This window comes from Phascolarctos cinereus, unplaced genomic scaffold (genome assembly GCF_003287225.1).
Source record: "Phascolarctos cinereus isolate Bilbo 61053 unplaced genomic scaffold, phaCin_HiC Scaffold_4;HRSCAF=312, whole genome shotgun sequence".
In the NCBI taxonomy this organism is placed as follows: Eukaryota; Metazoa; Chordata; class Mammalia; order Diprotodontia; family Phascolarctidae; genus Phascolarctos; species Phascolarctos cinereus.
The window spans coordinates 215,773,595-215,792,580 of record NW_027555847.1 but is presented as its reverse complement, the minus strand read 5'-3'; the positions used below and the strand labels follow the sequence as shown (position 1 = coordinate 215,792,580).

The 18,986-nt window shown below is 41.7% G+C and overlaps 1 protein-coding gene across 1 annotated transcript in view; it reads right to left on the bottom strand.

Annotated features, from left to right (window-relative positions):
- The window catches only part of FAM20C (FAM20C golgi associated secretory pathway kinase), a 149,295-nt gene that overhangs the window by 32,511 nt on the left and 97,798 nt on the right, over positions 1 to 18,986 (bottom strand). The window contains exons 4-5 of the mRNA XM_020977310.2: positions 3,186 to 3,278; positions 41 to 156 (exon numbers count right to left, since the gene is read on the bottom strand). Of these exons, the coding sequence (XP_020832969.1) occupies positions 41 to 156; positions 3,186 to 3,278 (209 nt within the window). The remainder of the gene's footprint in view (positions 1 to 40; positions 157 to 3,185; positions 3,279 to 18,986) is intronic.

Here is an 18,986-nt window from a genome sequence, read left to right as displayed (position 1 = left end):
GAGTCATTGTGCTTATAGCTGTGTAGGCGTGCAGTGCTACCTGGAGAGATGAAGAACGTTCTCCACAGTTTCTTGTCTCTTGTGACATCCCTTATCTCCTTGGTCATATTGACCATTCGCCCCGCAACTGGAGGGACACGGCGGAAATCTAGGATTCTGGTATAAAAAACAACAATAACAACAATAACTAAATGCAAAACATTGCAATGAGGCTCTTTTTACATGGCACAAAATAGTTCAACTGAATTGAGTTATTTTTAAGTGAACTGAATGACTTGAAATCTTGTCTTATCGTCACTGAACCCAGCATCAGTTGGAGGACTGCTGGGATTGAGAGCACGCATGGGTACATCTTTCTGCTGCCTCACGTACTGAGAGATGAAGGACACAGAAGAAACAGGCTACATGAATGCTGAAGAATGTGTCCTTCAGCATTATGGAATGAAGCATTCTTTGCAACATAAGTGAAACTTCTCCTGCCCCTTAGTTAAAATGCTATGAATTTTTTTTTTCCTTTTAAAATTCTGAACTTAACCAACAAAAAATAAAAGCATTTCCATATGTAAAGTAGAACAGGCAGAAAAAAAGGATTGTACATGAAACGGTGAATCTTTATTTCAGAGAGCTTGCTTTTCTTTTTCAGTATATAACACATTCAATAAAGATGCCCTGCTTGTCTGTTTCTTACTAACCTTTGCTCTGTTCTGTTCTATGCAATTTAAATGCTTTGATGATCCTCTTTTCTTACTTTTCTTTTCCTTTTTTCCCTTCATTTTGGTAACCTCCACCTCTAATTTCCCTGGCCTCCCAAATGAAAGAAAAACAAAACCCTTGTATCAGCTATGCATAATAAAGTAAAACATTAAAATTTCTTCTTAATGGTTGATGATGTAATTCTTTTTATATATTGATATATACGCTCCTTTCTTCCTTCCTTCCTTCCTTCCTTCCTTCCTTCCTTCCTTCCTTCCTTCCTTCCTTCCTTCCTTCCTTCCTTCCTTCCCTATCTCACCTAGGAAGGAACTGGCCACCCACAGGACTGATCCCAATACTGATCAGCACAAAAGATATGACGTCCCATTTTTTCCCCTTGATCTGGGACAATTTACCCTTCTTTAGGCAGCTTGGTGGTTCCTAGGGGCTCACCATATTGGTGTTGAACTTAGTGCCAACACCCAAATGGCTTTAGCTCTCCTTCAGCCCCGATCTCCTGAGCTCATGTGACCCACCAGCTTTAGACTCCCCAGTAAGAGGCATGTGCCACCATGCCCATCATCCACCTATTTTCTTAAGCAGGGTGTTCTGAACATAATCTAACCTTTTCCAAATCATCACTGACATAATTAACAAGCTTCAATTTTTGCACTGTTTAAAAATAGGCTACTGAGGTATGAAGGGAATGTATGCTTTTATATAAAATGACTACAGATTGTTGTTCTGAAGAACTAGAAATCATATGGGAAAATTACTCTACTTTTTAGTTTTTATGTTTCTTTTCTTCAGTCAGCTGTCTGTTTTTACTGCTGCTCACAGATCCAATTTTTAAATTTTATATGGCTCTTTTTGGTGATTCACCTCTCCATGTGCTCAACCCTTAAAGAAGAACATGATTACTTCCTAAAGAATAAAATACATGTGTTTTGTGGCTACTGCTTGCGTTTTCTGTGGGGGCTTTTTGCTTGCTTATAGGTACAGGCTATATTCCAGATATAAGTTGCTAGAATTCTGACTGCCAAACAAATAGACAAACTACAAATAGATAAAATAGCAACTACTGTATGTAGTTGCTGCCCACAAAGAGTTTATATACAAAAATTTTCCCCAAATCCATTTAACAAGTTTAGATACAATACTGACTTCATCAGTGATTCTATTACTTATTTGTTTTATGGCCGCAGAACAGATAACATCCTCCTGGAGGGAAAACTCAGCATTTGCACAGAGCAATTTCTCCCTATTGCTTGAGATGCTGAAGGGAGAGAAAGGAGATTTGGGGCTCTTCCATTCCCTTATTCACTCTTGTCTGTGCTTTAATTTTGTGGGCCCCCCAGACAGCTGCTTCCTAACTACTACTTGTCCACTGTTCTGAAAGGAGGAAAGCTGGCTCTTTGCAAGAAGAAAAAAGGCATTCCAAGGGCATTCTGTAGGTAGATAGGTTCAATTTAATGATACTAGTTGAAGGGAAACAGGGCGAAACATCCCTAAAAGCAGTTCATTGGAAAATTATTTATCTCTGACTTGGACAGAACCATTTCTTAGATAGGGAAAATTGGGGTGCTCACTCTGAGGGACTCCATGCTACTGTAGGGAAAATGTGGTTTGAGCTTTCACAGAAGACAGAGGGGATGGAAGTAGAATGGTGGTGCTAAAAAATAAACCTAAGATCCTCAGGTATATACAATCAAGGCTGCAGTGGGGCAGGCAGGTAATATCCTCCTCCCCATCCCACCTCTGGCACTTTTCCCTGTTGCCTAATCTTACCCACAGACATCCCTTCCCCCTCTAGCCTCAAGACTTTGTACATGTTCTTTCTACTGAGCAAATGTAAGTTCCTTGACGGCAAGAACTATTTTGATTTTGTCTCTCTATTCCTAGCATTTATAGTGTCTGGCACACAGTGTTAAGAAAAACCTCTTGATTGATTACATGTGGTCTTTCTCGGATACTTGGCTTCCATTTATGTCCATTTTAATTATATTCTATCTGTAAAAAACATTATGGGGTGTGTGTGCGTGTGTGTGCGTGTGTGTGTGTGTGTGTGTGTGTGTGTGTCCTAGGAGGAGGTATGAAACTTCCTTTCCCTCCTCTGAGGGGAAAAGTCTTATGTGATTACATTAAGCTACAGATATACTTTTTACTTACATTTAGCTCTGGTGAACATTAGAAACGGGTCCACATTTTTGCTGTATATGCATCAAACGAGGGTGGGGAAGAAAGAAGGGAAAAGCAATCCAATATTATGTAGAGTTACATTTTATCAGTGTAGGATTCTATACATTGGTATACCTCTCACAGGGAACTGAATGATGACCTTTTTTTTTTTTTTGGTGGGGAGCAGATGTATGGAGGAGGGGATGCCCAGACTCACCACAGGTTTGTTTGAGCTGAGATTCTGTAATTCAGTGAGGCTAATGATGGGGCAGATGTACTGGGATTGTCAGCAAAGGCAAGAAATGATAGCTTACCTGTCCAGATGAAAGGCAGCAATCTCAGCATTATGTCTTTCATAGTCAGAGAAATAAAAAAAGTCGGGAGGTGTCTCCTGCTCCCTGGTTTGCCTGGAAAGGGAAAAAAAAGAGAGAGAGAGACAAAAACAGAAACAGATGAGCTTGAATCTATATCTCACTGAGGAAGCAATCCTCCCATGGGAATTAATCACTTAAGAAATATTTATTAAGCACCTACCATGTGCCAAGCACTGGATGAGCTCTCATTGGGCTGAGGTCTGGGGAAATACAGACAAAATGTCCCTGCCCTCAAAGAGCTTACATTCTTTTGGAGGAGATGATATGCACACATATATAATTAGAAGAAAAATATAGACAAGGGAAGAAAAGTCAGTATTACTTGGAAAATGCAGAGTATCCACCACCACTGATTCATTCCCAATAATTATCGTACAAAACAAACTTTTTTCTTTGTTCAGAATTTTAGAGGCAAAGTGGAGTATAAGAGAATATAACTGATTTGCCTGTTTCCATATGATTTTGCTTTGAGTAAATAAAAGGTGTTTTGTGGAGAAGAACTGGGAAGGGAGGTGGGGTAAGAGGAGTATCCTCTCACTTTCCTCTGAGGATTTCCTGGAAGTTGACGTCTCAAGGTGACCTACAACACCAGTGTGTATTAAGGATCTGAATGCTTTGGTCCCTCAGCCAATTGGGATCCTCACCTCTGCATTCTTGGTGACAGAGTCTGTCCCCTGACCCAAATTTTCTTCCATTGGTCTATTTGTCAGTTCTATCACTTACAAGTAATAAAGTACTTAAGCAGAATCTAAATATCATGAGGGCATGGATTTTTTTGTGTTGTTTTTTTGGTCTTTCTTCCTCCAGCCCGCTTGACACTATGTCTGTTGTGTTGAACTAAATTGAATCAGCATGAATTGAGGCAGTATGGTATAGGAGAAAGTGCTCTGGGTTTAGAGACCAGAGGATCTGGTAGCAAATACCAGCTCTGCCACTGACCATCCATGTGTGGTACGGGCAAGTCGCTTTAGCACTCTGGCTCTCAGTTTCCCCATCTAGAAAAATGAGGGAGGGATTGAACTAGATGGTCTTTAAGGCACCTTCTGAATCTATGACCCTTATGTTATGAATTGAATGGGATCTTGGGCAAGTCACTTTGCTTTCCACGGCCTCAAGTTTCTTCATCTGTAAAATGGGCATAATACTTATAACATCTAGCCTCAAGTCGCTGTGAAGATCAAGTGATAATATGAAACGGGTGTGCTGGAGCCAATTGTTAAACTCTCAGCGTGAGGGCTTATACTTCAGAAATCCACTAACACCATAACTTAGGGCCTGGTTTATTATTTTGCTATCTATAGACTTTATAAAGTAATAATGTTAATAGTGCATATTAAACTTAAAAAGCTTGTTCTGTGTACACTTCCTCCCTCCTGTTGTTGTTCTGTTGTTTCAGTCATGTCCAACTCTTTGTGACCCCATTTGAGGTTTTCTTGGCAAAGATACTGCAGTGGTTTGCCATTTCTTTCTCCAGCTCATTTTACAGATGAGGAAACTGAGGCAAATGGGGTTAAATGACTTGCCCAGGGTCACACATCTAGTAAGTGTCTGAGGGCAGATGTGGACACAGGAAGGTGAGTCGTCCAGACTCCAGGCCTGGTGCTGTATCCACTGAGCCACCTAGCTGCACAAGGGAGTGTCCTTACAGTCATGAAATTACATGTATGCCCTGTTATTTTTTCTGTTGTTGTTGTTGTTTTTGTTTTTTGGGGTAAGGGTGCATACCTGTAATTTCATGGGAGTTTCCTTAAAGGCATGAAATTACAGGTATGCACCAATACAAGGAACAAACAAACAAAAAACACTACACCCCCCCCCACCCCAAATAACTGAAATTTAGACAGAACTTTAAAACTGATAAAATGTTTTGCAAATGTCATGTGATTTGATCCTTACAACAACCCTGTAGAGAAACAGGAGGTATTTATTAGCTCCATTTTATGGATGGGGAAACTCCAATTCAAGGACAGTAGATGACTAGCTTCCCCAGGGTCATCCAATTAGTAAGTGCCAGAGGCAGCATCTGAACCCATATCTTTGCTGACTCCAAGCCCAACCCTCCTCCCACAGTACTGTGCTGATCACAGCAAAAACATAAACAAACCACTTTTCAGCAAGTCAGTGACTCATCCCTGTGTACATATGTACCCCCACAGCCGTGCATCAGTTTCTCTCCTCTCTCTGGCATGGGCGCTATCACTCTGAACTAAAGCACATCGTTTTGGGGCAGCCGTCCGAACCTAACATGTTTGCTTCCTTTAGGAAGAAAGGGAGCCATCCCAGTTCTCTTCTGAAACACTTCTCCTGGGGTTTCTGAAGCCTGATAAGCACGATCCTGCTCCGGAGGCATGGGAGACTGTTGTTTGTTCATTTTCAGAGCCAGGGAAATGAAAGTCACAGATTTCACCATGTAAACATAAGATGTTAATATTAAACTCGGCCTCCCTAAGCCCACATAAATAATCCAATCTATTCACTCCCTTGTCAGAAGTAAATAATTGCCGTCTGCCAACAATACCTAGCTCTTCGACAGTACACACAGCTGGGGTGGGCAGTGTATCTGTCAAACACCCGACCACCTGCGTGGAGGGGCTGCTGGGACAGGCTCTTGTTCACAGTGACGCACTCCAGTGATTTCCCCTGTGGAAGGCAATGAAGCAGATTGGACCAGGAGCCAGGAGATTTGTCAGGATTTGTGCTCCAATGCTCCCTACTTCATCCAGGTGATGTCAATTGCCTGCTCCCAGTGGAACAGCTGAGACCAATTCCACTGAGCTTGGGCCCTTTTCCAAAATGATGCTCAAAAGCATCAGGGAGAGGAAGCTATTCCTGTGATCCAAGATCCCTGGCATCCATCCCTAATGCTGCTCATAGCTCTCCATTCCTTGTGGTCATCTTGGCCCTCTACGTCCCTAGACTCCCAGGCCCTCCACAATTTATCTTCCAACAGCACTGCAGAATCTCAGTGCTGGAAATATTTCAGAGATCATCAGTGGCTCATGCCTACATGAACTGCCTCCTGGCCCCAACCTGCTCAAGAATCTCCCCCTTCTTCCCCTGCTGCTGTTTGTCTATTTTGTTGCTGACTTTGGCTTTCCTCTATCTCTCAATTTACATGATTGCTCTTCTGGATGTTGGCATTCATCCAGATCTCCTGGTTTCTGCTTTTATGCTCTGAACAGATACCTTTAGTTACTCACACTCTGGCCTTGAAGTTTTGGAGAATCCATCAATCAATCCATCTATCAGTCAGCATTTATTAATTACCAGCTAGGCCATGAACTGTACTAGGTTCTGGGATTACAATGAGCTTCCATTCTATTGGGGAGTGACAGCATGCAAAAATGTGTGTGTATGTATATCGAGCTATCTATCTATATCAATATATCTATATCTCTTACATATGTATGTGTGTATATAGAAACAGAAAGAGAAAGAGAGAAAAGAGAGACAGACAGACAATGAGCTTTTTGAGAGTAGGCACGATTTTTTCCCTTTCTGTCTTTCCTAGCACTTAGCATATAGTGCCTGGCACAAAGTAGGTGCTTAATAAATGCACCTGTATGTTTGTAGATACATGAGTATTCATATTATATAAGTATTTACAAAATAATTGGGGGCTACTAGAAGCTGAGTGGCAGTCAGAAAAGACTTTATTTAGAAGGTGGTAAATGAGCCAAGCTTTGAAGAAAAACAGTGGGTTCAAAAAGGCAGAGGAGGGAAAGTATTCCAGGCACTGGGGATAGCTTGTTCAGGCCACAGACGCAGGAGATGATTTATCGTGTGTGAGGAGGAGCAACAGGGTAAGTCTAGTTAGACTACAGGGTGTAGGAAGGGGAGAAAGGTATAGGTTGGGGGTGAGGAAGTGAAGACCTTTCAGAATCAAAGAGAGGAATTGATATTTGATCCTAAAGGCAATAGGGTGCCACCAGGAAATTTCACAACCAAAAGGGAATCTTAAGGATCATTTAGTCCAACCTCTTCATTTGAAAAGGAAATCAGCATTTACTAAGTGCCTAAAGTATGCCAGACACTGCTAAGTACTGTACAAATATTATCTTGGTTGATCCTCACAACAACCTTATGAAATAGGTGCTATTATTAACCCCATATTACAGATGGAAAAGAAAAAACTGAAGCAGATAGAAGTTAAGTGATTTTCTCAAGGTTACACAGCTAGCAAGTATCTAGGAAAAGAACTGACCTTGTATATTCCTGATTTTAGACACAGCTCCCTGTCTACTGTACCACCTGACAAGTCAAGATATCAAGCATTTTTTAAGCATCTACTGTGTACCAGGCACTATGCAAAGTGCTAGGAAAGAAAGGTAGTGGGGAAAAAACAATTCTTGCCCTGACGAGGCTCACAGTCTAAGAGGGGAGCCAACATGCCAACAAACTGTGGACAAATGCTATCTACCGAGGGAGGGTGCTAAGATTAAGGAAGATGATAGGGAAAGGTTAAGATCTGAAGGAAGCCTGCAACGCCAAGAAGCAGAAGTGAGGAGAGAAAAAGTACCAGGCATGGAATTTTCTAATGTTTAGCTAAGAATATTAAAGCCAAAATCACATGTTTAGTTAGTAGCAGAGCCAAGACTAGAAGCCAGGTCACCTGGCTCTTAGATCAGCAAGCTTCCCACTTCACTACATGGCCACTGATAATAGACAAAGCCTTCAAGACCAGAAGCCAAGTTATGATTTCAAATTACAAACTCAGCTTGCTGCTACCAACCTCAGCAAAGCAAGACCTGTGTTTGGTGAAGACAATACTAGAAGAAAAGATGGCTAACAAGGGATGTATTGCCAGAACCCAAATATCCACTTTTCCCTCAACTGGAGGGTGGAAAACTTCCAAAATTTGACAAAATTTGAAAACCCATTAAGAGAAAGCAGACACATGCAATTCCTTCCCACACTTACAAATCTTACTCGAGTTAGCTGATAGGCATCTAAAAATTTGTTCAAGTAAATAAACCACTTCCATCTGTTGCTTAAAAAAAATTTCCCGGAAAAACGAAATATAACACAACTATTCCTTTACAAAGAAAACTTGGTTCAGAAAATACATCTAAAAGACAATGTAATCTTATTTGTTATAGAGCATAATGAGAAAAAGGAAGTAACCCCATCTGTAAAATTGAAAGGTTGGTCAAAGTGACCTGTGAGATCACTTTCAATTCTAATCTGTGACCCTATGAAACAGACATTCTGGTTCATGGCCACACCTCTTGACAATTCATGGCCACCACCAAGATTCTACCAGTTGAAATCCAGGCAAAGAGCTGGAAGGAACCTGAGAGGACAGCTAGTTCAGGGTTCTTAGCCTTTTAGGTCATGGACCATTCTCAAAAGAATGTTTTCAAAAGCATAAAATAAAATATACACAATTGCAAAGGAAACCAATTATATTGATAGTTTTCAAAATATTAACAACAAAAACAAATTCACAGACCTCAAGTAAAAGAAGAAGGGCCGTATGAGGGGGTGGTGCCACGGGTGGGTGGCAGAAGGTGAACACTATTTGTTACTTAATCTAGTAAAGAATCGAGGTGGTAGCTTCCCAATTCTGCGCCCTTGGCTACTTTACTGGGAACGTCCCTTCCATTTTTCATTCATACCAGATATAAATAACCAATAACAGCTTGAGATCATCTCTTCTTTGGTAGTATCTGGAGTTCCACTGGAGCCAGAGTCTTGGGGATTAAGTTAAGGGGATTAAATTCTAATGGTAGAATTCTAGGTACCAACCAGATGCCTAGAAGGCTAGTTTTTCCACCTTAAAGACATTTCCAATGCCATGGAAAATTATACTGCTTAGGTCACGAGTTCTAATTATTTTCCCCTCTCTCCAACTCCTCTGCCAACACAAAGTTATTTCCAGAGTACTTATTACAGACCCTATGATAGGGCTGTGGGTGGGATGCTGATGCTCAGAAGAGGCCCACTTCCTATTCCCTGGAAACAATTTTCTATCTCCCATTTTTATCCCTCTGAAAAGCCATCCCCTGAACTTGGGAGGAACCATCTCCTCACCTCCACCGTTCAGAACCTTTAGTTTCCTTTAAGGCTCTGTTCAAGCAGCACCTTCTGTAGCAGTCCCCCTGCCCCCATATCTCCCTGCTGCCTTTAAATTTCTCTCTCTCTCTCTCTCTCTCTCTCTCTCTCTCTCTCTCTCTCTCTTTCTCTCTCCCTCTCCCCTCCCTTTCTTCCTCTTCTCTCCCTCTCTCTCTCCCTCCTTCTCTATCCCCCCTCTCTTTCTCCTTCTCCTTTTCTCTTTTTCTTCTCTCTCTTTCTCTCCCTCCCTCCTCCCTTCCTTCTTCTCTTCCTCCCTCTCTCCCTCTTCTTCTCTCCCTCCCTCCGTTCCCCCTCTCCCTCCTCTCCTTCCTTCTTCTCTTCCTCTCTCTCCCTCTCCTTTTCTCCTCTCTCTCTCTAACATATATGTATGCATGTATGCATATTTTATTTATTCAGGATCATAGGTTGAGAACTCTAAGGGTCCTCAAAAGGCATTTATTACACACACATACACACACACCATTTTATAGATTAAAGGCAGAGACCCTGAGACAATAATAATAACAATAATAATAATAATAGTAATAACTAGCATTTATATAGCACTTACTATATGCCAGGCACTGTGCTAAGCACTTAACAATTATTATTTCATTTGATCCTGACAAGGTACTATTATTGTCCCCCTTTTACAGATGAAGAAACTGAGGCAAATGGGTAAAGTGACTTGCAAGGGTCACACAGCCAGAACATGTCTGAGGTCAAATTTGAACTCTGGTCTTCCTGACTCCAAGCCTACTGTGCCACCTGGCTGTCTGTCATATTAAGTGACTTATTCAAGGTTATACAGGTAAGTAAGTTGGCAGAGATAGGATTTGAACTCAAGTTTTCTGGATCCACCACCCTTACCATGATATCATGGTTAAATGAGCACCCCTGCTCTAGATGAGTCTCAGCCTATGTGTATGACAGTGCCAGAGTTTAATACCCTCCAATCCAAATCACTCATGGCTAGTATAGGCGCAGCCCAGTTGAGATGATGACACCCTCCTTCCAGTGAACTGAGCCTGTCCTCGAAGTCTTTTCAGACTGATAAGACCTCCTGGAAATTGTGCTCCTGTGGAATATAAGACTACCTTCACCCCTTGATGAAGGACTAAAGTTAGTTTTTCTATAGCTTGGAAAATTAGATTCCTCTCATCAGTCAATCTGCAACTATTTGTTAAGTTACCTGCTGTGTGCAAGGCCTTGAGATACGTATTGCAGGGAGGTGAAGAGTTATATGGATGATATGGATTATAAGTGCCCTGGGGGTTCCAAGGAGAGAGACAGAGACAGAGAGGGACAGATAGGGAGACAGAGTGAGACAGAGAGGAGCAGAAACAGAGACAAACAGAGAGACAGAGGGATAGATACAAAGACAGTGAGAGAGAAGAGAGAGAAAATGAGAGAGAAGAAGAAAGAGAGGGGAAGGGAGGGAGGAAGAGAGAGAAGGAAGAACAGAGATATAAAGGAGTGAGGGAGGAAGAGAGAGAGAGACAGAAACAGAGACAGAGAGAGAGCATACTCACTTCAGGATGAGCCACTCTGGGAAGGCTTCGTGAGAGATGTGGAATCTGACCAGGGACCTAGAGCACAGGCTGCTTTTATGGGTGGAAAGGGGGTGAGAAGAGTAAGTAGCATTTCAAATGTTGGGAGGCTTCCTCTCCACACCATCCAGTGAACAATTTACTCCCACAGAGCTCCTGATTTGTACCAAAGATTAGACTTGATGAAGAAAATGATGTCTGCTGTTTATTTGGGGATTATTTTTCTTTTACAAGCTTTCTATCTGCACTCTCTCTCTAGGCAGTACAGAGACACCAAACAATCTGGCATAGTCTTCTACATCGTGCTAACCTATTTATTCATCTCTCTCTCTCTCTCTTTTTAAACATTAATCCTCCCAAAACAGCACACGCTAGCTTCTGTTTCCTAATTACACTATTTTCCATCCTCTTGGCATATCTGACAAAAGCAGAGAGATTTCATGAAAATTCTGTCATTGGAAATCAAGTCCATAGAGCTTAATGGGAATGTAGGGATCCTCACCTGTGCCCCATCATTTTACAGGTGAAGGCCCAGAGAGAAGTGTCTTGCCCAAAATTATAGCTCTAGTTAGTTGGAGGGCTGCAATTAGAACCCAGGATTCCTGACTTCCAGACCTGTCTCCCTTCCTCTACATCATACTAGGTCTAGGTACAAATAAGGATAAAGGATATTATGACTTTGGGGAGGGGGGGAGAGAGGAAAGTATCACATAAGGCCTGATTCATAAATAATGGAAGGGAATTTTACATTTGTATTTTAATGTTTTGGGGAAACTGTGTCATTTGGTGAGCCAAACAGAATGCTATTAGTTAAGAGGCCTCTCATATTATTAGCATATTCCTTATTACCTTCTAACTATTTTGAATGGGGGGCAAAGACAGACCTTGTGGCAGCATGGTAAAAGTTCTGTACTGAGTCTAGAGACTTTTTGGCTCACGCCTTTGCAATGAAGGCACTTAACTAGCTACATAAGTAAAGGGTGAATGAATCACTCCACCTCTGTGAGGTTTAGCTTCCTTCTCTGTAAAATGAGAAGATAGTAGCTGCATTCAGAGGCAGCTAGGTGGTCTAGTGGACAGAGTGCCAGGCCTGGAGTCAGGAAGATTCATTCCTGAGTTCAAACCCGGCCTCAGGCACTTACTAGCTGTGTGACCCTGGGCTTCACCCTGTTTGCCTCAGTTTTCTCACCTGTAAAATGAGTTGTAGAAGGAAATGTCAAACCATTCCAGTATCTTTGCCAAGAAAACCCAAAAAGAGGTCACAAAGAGTCGGACACAATTGAAATGACTGAAAAACAATGGTTTTCATTACTTACAAGGCTGTTAAGAAAATCCTTTAAAAGCATTAAAGCAGTATAGAAATAATAATGATAATAAAAATAAAAGTAAACATGTCATTCTCTATCTTAATAGATTCTAACCTGACCCTGTTCAATCTGCAACTAGGCATCATAGTGGAAAGAGCCTTAGGCCTAGAGTCAGAGAGACCTGAGTTAAAATCTGGCCTCTGACACTTACTAGCTGTGAAGACCTGGGCAAGTCACTTAACCTCTGTGCCCCAGTTTCCTCAACTGTACAACAGGGATAATTACAGTACCTACCTCAAAGGGTTGTTGTGAGGATCAAATGAGATAATGTTTGTAAAGAGTTTAGCATGGTGCCTGTCATATAGTAAGGACTAATAATAAATTAATATTATTAATGGAATAAATGCTTCTTTCTTTCCTTCCTTCCTATCTTTGCAGCTTCATTATACACTACCCCCCTCACCCCCCAACCCCCACCCTCACGCCACCCCACCCCCCACACTCTCACTGCAAGCAAATCAGCCTTGTCTCTGTGCCTCACACATGGCGCCCCACCTCTAGGCTCCATGGTTTTGTACAGCCAGTCTCCCATGCTTGGAATGTCCTCTCCCATGATGGCCCTCACCTTCAAAGAGGTCCTGCCTTCCTTCAGAATGCAGCTCAGGTGCCAGCATCTATAAAAATCCCATGCTTTTGGATTTATTTCATACCCATTCCTATATGTACATGGTGTCTCCCCTGCTTGTGTCTAAGTTCCTTGAGACCTGGAATTTTTTCATTTTTTTCTCTTTGTATCTTCCTTGCTTGGCACAGTGCCTGGCACAAAGTAGATGCTTAATAAATTCTTGTCAATGGAGCAAATGACTTGAACCACCCTGTCAGATAGAACAACAGGAATTACTAAAAAGGGGCACTTTTGGGCTGGGGGACTGAATCCAGGAGGTACTTTATTGGTATCAACAGGTTTGAATTTTTTCAATTCAAAACTGACCTGACCCTTAAAAAAAAAAAACAGGTCAGTCCCTCATTGACCTGGACTTGAGCTTGAAATGAACATGGCCTGATTTTCTCTCCAAGTATCAGGTGAAGCAAGAAGCAGTCAAGTAGGAAAGTGAATGTGACTAGATGAGATATAGCAGCCTGCCTCTCTTTTAGACTCGTTTCCTGTGGCCAGTGCAGGGGCTAGATCTCCTGGTCAGATTTGACAGCAACTTTCTCTCTCTGTCTTCCCCTCCCCTCTCTCCTTCCCTTTCCTCTCTTACTCTGTTTCTTTGTCCCTTCCTCCTTCTCTGTCTCTGTCTTTCCCTCATTCTTCTCTTTTTTCTCTCTTTGTCCCTCAGTCTCTCTCTCATTCTCTTTTTCATTCTCTCTCTCTCTCTCTCTCTCTCTCTCTCTCTCTCTCTCTCTCTCTCTCTCTCTCTCTCTCTCTCTCTCTTTCCCCCACATGATCTTATATCAGAAAAGCAAGCCCTTGAAAAAGCACTGAATTGTACTCTATCTGCTTTACAGGAATGAGTGTGACTGCGCATCATTAGGATAACTGTTAAAAAATAACATTCTTAATTTATAGGAGTCATTTTTTGAAAGAGATGCTAAAAGTTTCCTCAAGCATCCATGCGCATTCGAGTTGCAAGTGAATTGATCTCCTTAAACTTCTCAAGAGTAGGGATAGTTTCATTCTTTGTATTTGGATGAATGAAAACTCACTTATTAAATGCTACATGCCAAGTACTGTGCTAAGCACTCAGTACTGAGAAAAATCAAGAGTGAGTCCCATTTCTCAAGGAGTTCACATTCTAATAGGATTCCATAGCAGGACAGATGGAAATGGCTTTCAGTTTCTTTTTTCTTATTGTTGTTTTGGTACTTGGTAGGTAAATTGGACCAAAAGCATTTGGTTTTGTTTTTCTGCCCAACCAGGCAGCTGATTTTTTCCAAGAGGCACTATCTTCCCACATACTGCTTATGGTAGCCTAGAATTTGGTAGGGTCTCTCTAGGGGGTTACTCCCTAGATGGTGGCTTCCAGGCTAAAAGCAGGACACTGGTAACTCCAGCACTATGCTTGGCCTGTAGCAGGTGCAAAATCAATACATTTGACTGACTGATTTTCATTATTAACAGACTAGTGGAGAGTCATCTGCCTTACTGAGATTCAGTCCAAAATAAATTTCTGTCAGCAACTCGGTAAAAAACCCTAAGAATTATTGTTTGGGAAAGTGATTCTTTCCTAGAAAAGTATTTTATTTATTATAACAGACTGGTAGAGATTAAGGAGTAGTATTGATAAATACTGTAGTCAGGGGAATACAGTGGATAATGATCGCCAGATGTACCTGTCTATCATCATTAGTCAGTGAATTCTGAATTAAGGGCTTACGTCAGTATTGGTGGCATGGAGGCAGTTCTAATGAAACTCACTGTTTCCATGGCTCACATAAGAGTACATGGAAAGTCACTTAAAGCAGTACTGCTTTTAAACCGGGAGTTTGTGTGTGCGCGCACGTGCATGAAAATATATGTGGAGGAGAGAGGGAGCAAGAAGAGACTCTGGTGGCAATAATAGTAGTAGTAGTTAGCATTTATATAGCTCTTTAAGGTTTGAAAGGTGCTTTATAACATGTTATCTCATTTGGGTCTTACAATAACCTTGGAAGCTAAGTGCTGTAATTATTTCCATTTTATAGATGAGGAAACTGAGGCTGAGAGAGTTCAAGTGACTTACCCAGAGTCACAAAGCTAATAAGTGTCAAAGGGAAGATTTGAACTCAGGTCTTCTTGACTCCAAGTCTAGTGCTTTATCCACTCTACCACCAAGCTGCTGCCTTAAAAGTGGTAAAAGTGGAAATAAGAAGACTTGGGTTCAAATCCTGACATTTGCTAGATGGGTGATTGGATAAGAATCTTAATCATTCTGGCCCCAGTTTTGTCATTTATAATGATGGGAGCAGACTAGATGTTCTATCTCTTAGGGGTCTTCCAAGTGAAAACCAAGTGAAAATCTTCCTTTCCAAAACATGAGCAAAATATGCTGCTTCCTTTATATGGTGGAAATTCTGCATGCTAGATACACAGACACTGTATCAAGGGCATACAGTAAAGCATGGTAATCAATGACTGCATAATGAAAATTCACATTACTTATTGAGTTCTCTTTGTAAATACACACGCACATATTTGTATATTAATTGGCCTCCCTACACCCAAACTATTCATTTAAAATCATGCAGTACATTGCTGTCAGGTAAACAGGTTACCCAATTTTATTCCCCTGCTCAAAAACCTTCAATAGCTCCCCAAACCAATAGAATCAACTTTCTCATCTATGAAATGAGAGGGGCAGCTAGACTGCAGTGGAGAGAGCACCTGGCCATAGAGTCAAGAAGACTGGTCTTCCTGAGCTCAAATCTGGCCTCAGACAGTTACTGGCTTGTGACCTTGAGCATGTCACTTATAACCCTGTTTGCCTCAGGTCCTCGTCTGTAAAATGAGATGGAGAAGGAAATGACAAACCACTCCAGTATCTCTGCCAAAAAAAGAACCCAAATTGGGTCAGAAAGAGTCGAACATGACTAAAAAATGACTGAAGAAGTCCCTACTATGTGCCAGGCACTATGCTGAGTGCTTTACAAATAGCTCATCCTATCTCACTTTGTGAGTAGTTATGCCAACCGGAAGAAGAAGAACGTTATAGGTTTCTGAATTACAAGTGAGTTTCATTTATTTGATGGTTACCTTACAACTAATGATGATAATAATAATCATTGGGTCATAGATTAAGAGCTAGCAGGAACCTTGGCCAGCTACTCGAAACCTCTTATTTTACAGATGAGATTACTGAAGCCCAGAGATGTTAGGTTACACGTCCAAGGCCAGACAGCTAGTTAAGTGCAAGAGGTGGCATTTGAACACAGATCCTTCTGACTTCTAATCCATCATTCTTTCCCCTACCACACTCTGCACCTGTCACTCTTTATACTGGTTTACTAAACTTTGACCTTCTTTATCTTGTTTGATCCTCACAACCTAATGAGGTAAGCTGAGCAAGTACTGGTGGTACCGTTATCACCATTTTACCAATCACAGATAAAGAGCAGAAAAGGAACTTATTGGTCATTTAGTTTAAATCTTCCATTTTAGGGCCAGGTAGGTGGCACAGTGGATAGAGCTCCGGCCTTGGAGTCACGAGGACCTGAGTTCAAATCTGACCTCAGACACATAACACTTACTAGCTGTGTGACCCTGGGCAGGTCACTTAACCCCACCCGCCCAGCCCCCCCCCCAAAAAAAAATCCTCCATCTTACCAATGCAAAAACCAAGACCAGGAAAATGAACTTGCCCAAAGGCAAACATTTAGTAGGGTGTACAGCTGGAGTTTGAAGGCTAATCTCCTGATTCCAAGTGCAGCATACTTTAAAGTGTCTCAGGCAAGAGTGGCTGGCCCCATGTACAGGCAGAGAAGGGGGCTACCTATGTGGCTTGATTTGAAGGGGTTCTCTTACCATCTTGCCATGGTGCTTTAAATCCCCACCATTAATATTGTCCTCTGGATTAAAACAGGATTTAACCTTTTTGGTGTCATGGGCCCCTTGTATAGCCCAGTGAACTCTATGGACCCTGTTCTCAGAAGAAAGTTTTTAAATGCTTAAAATAAAATACATAGGTTTACATAGCAAACTAATTATATTGAAATCAAGGTATCAAAATATTTTTTAAAAAAACAAGTTCAAAGCCCCAGGATAAGAACGTCTGGGTTAAAGTATTGAGTGAGAAAGCCCTAGTTAAAACACAACAGTGTGCTTGATTAGATAACATACTAGTTCTATTAACTCTCTTAGTGCAATAGCTCAGGTCAGTTTCGCAGTTCCCTTGCCTTTGGTGGAATCTTCAGGAAATGGGACCCAAGTCAGCTAAGTTTTGATGGTTAGGCTGAGTTGGAAAGGCTGGGAACTTTTGTCGCCAACCAAGGATGATACAGAATCCTGGAGAACCAGAAGGCAGCATTAGAGCAGTGCGCGAACTGTGGGTGGAAAGAAGAGTGTGCTGGAAAAGAGGAAGATGAGGCCTAAAGGGAAGGAGCCAAACCTTGCCTGCTCCCCCATTTTACTAATGGCCCCCAGATAAGCCTGAGTATGAGGGTGAGCAGATCAAGGCGAACCCATCTCGCTACTGGAAAAACAACTCAAAGGGCATGGCCTCCTGACAGTGGGGCATTATAAACAGACTCACTGGCTGTGTACACAAGACTCACAAACACATCCAGGAAGAGACAGCCTGCCTAGTGATAAGGGCCTAATGACTGACTATCACCTTAAGAAATGCTGGCCCCAGGAAATTAAAGGGTTCTCCTAGTGAAGCACTGTGGCTAGAGCATTAAATAGACCCAAGCAACTAATTAGCAAGAACCAAATAATGAAGGCAACCAGCAGGTCTCTGCACCATGCCAAGAGACAGCAAGGAGGAGGAGGAGGAAAAAGGCTTTAACTAAGAAGATAAAATGGCACTAGAACTTTTCTAATGGAATCAAATGGACACTGTCTAATAAAATGATATATTTGATTATGGGAGTAAATATATGACAAGCACCATGGCTTAGTGGATAGAGAAAGAGCTGATCCCTGGAGTCAGAAAGATTGTCTCTCTCCCCAAGGCCAACCCCTCCCCCTCCCCTGGCTGTGTGGCTTTGGCCAAGGTACTTAAAACTGTCAGTGCCCAAAGCATGTCTCTAAGACTACATGTATTCGTTGAGGGAGATTTCATACCACAGAGTTGTCTACGCTGATGAAATCAGAACTCTGTATCAAATACATGCATACACACACACACACACAAACAGATCTTTATATATACACCTACATATATTATACACATACACACATATACATATACATATATATGTATATATATATATACATATGTGTGTGTGTATGTATATATATATATAGGGTATCTCAGTTTTAAGCTGCTTAAAACAGCACTCAGACTTTTGGGACACCCTGTATTTACATATTCTATGTGTATATAAGTGTGTGTGTGTGTGTGTGTGCAATGCAAATATAAAGATATGTGACTGGGCCCCATTGATCATGGTATATAGACATGTCAAAAGAAGGCAAGCCAAGGATCTGGAGAGGCAGTGTGGTCTGACCTACTGAATGTGGGGATCAAGAGATGTGGGGTCTAGTCCATATGACTTCAGAGAAATAGTTTAACTCCTCTGAGTCTCGGTTGTCTTATCTATAATAGGATCATGCAGTGAGAACTGTAAAATTCCTTAGAAATCATCTCCTGAGTTGTCTGACCTCCTCATTTTACAAATGAGGAAACTGAGGCCCAGAGAGTCTTTAAAGTTCTATTGGACTCACATTCACTGACTCCAAATCTACTTTTTTGGCTACCTTTCTATAAATGGAGAGTGTGGCTAGGTGATCTCCATGGTTCTTCGAAGCTCTGATATCCTTTGATTCTAAGAGTAACCACAATACAATCAATGAAAGGATAGATTTCTTAGTTGGGTGAGGAGGAGAGAGAAATGATATAAAGCTGAGTACAAAGTCTTCACTTCCCCCTCTGCCCTGAAAAGGTCACAGGCATACCACAAACGTTAAAGGACTCTCATATCCCAGCTTTTCAAATGATTAACACAAGCTCTTGGGTAAGAAGGAACAAGGCGTGCTGACTCCTCTGACCTCTAGAAACAAAAAGTACTGACCTTGGGAGCTTGGAATAAGCCAACCTGCAGCTGTCAGAAGTCCTGACCAACAATAAACATTACTTCCTGTGAGAAAACGTAGGCCTGTTTCATGCTTCCATCCCCTGCTCCTAGGGTAT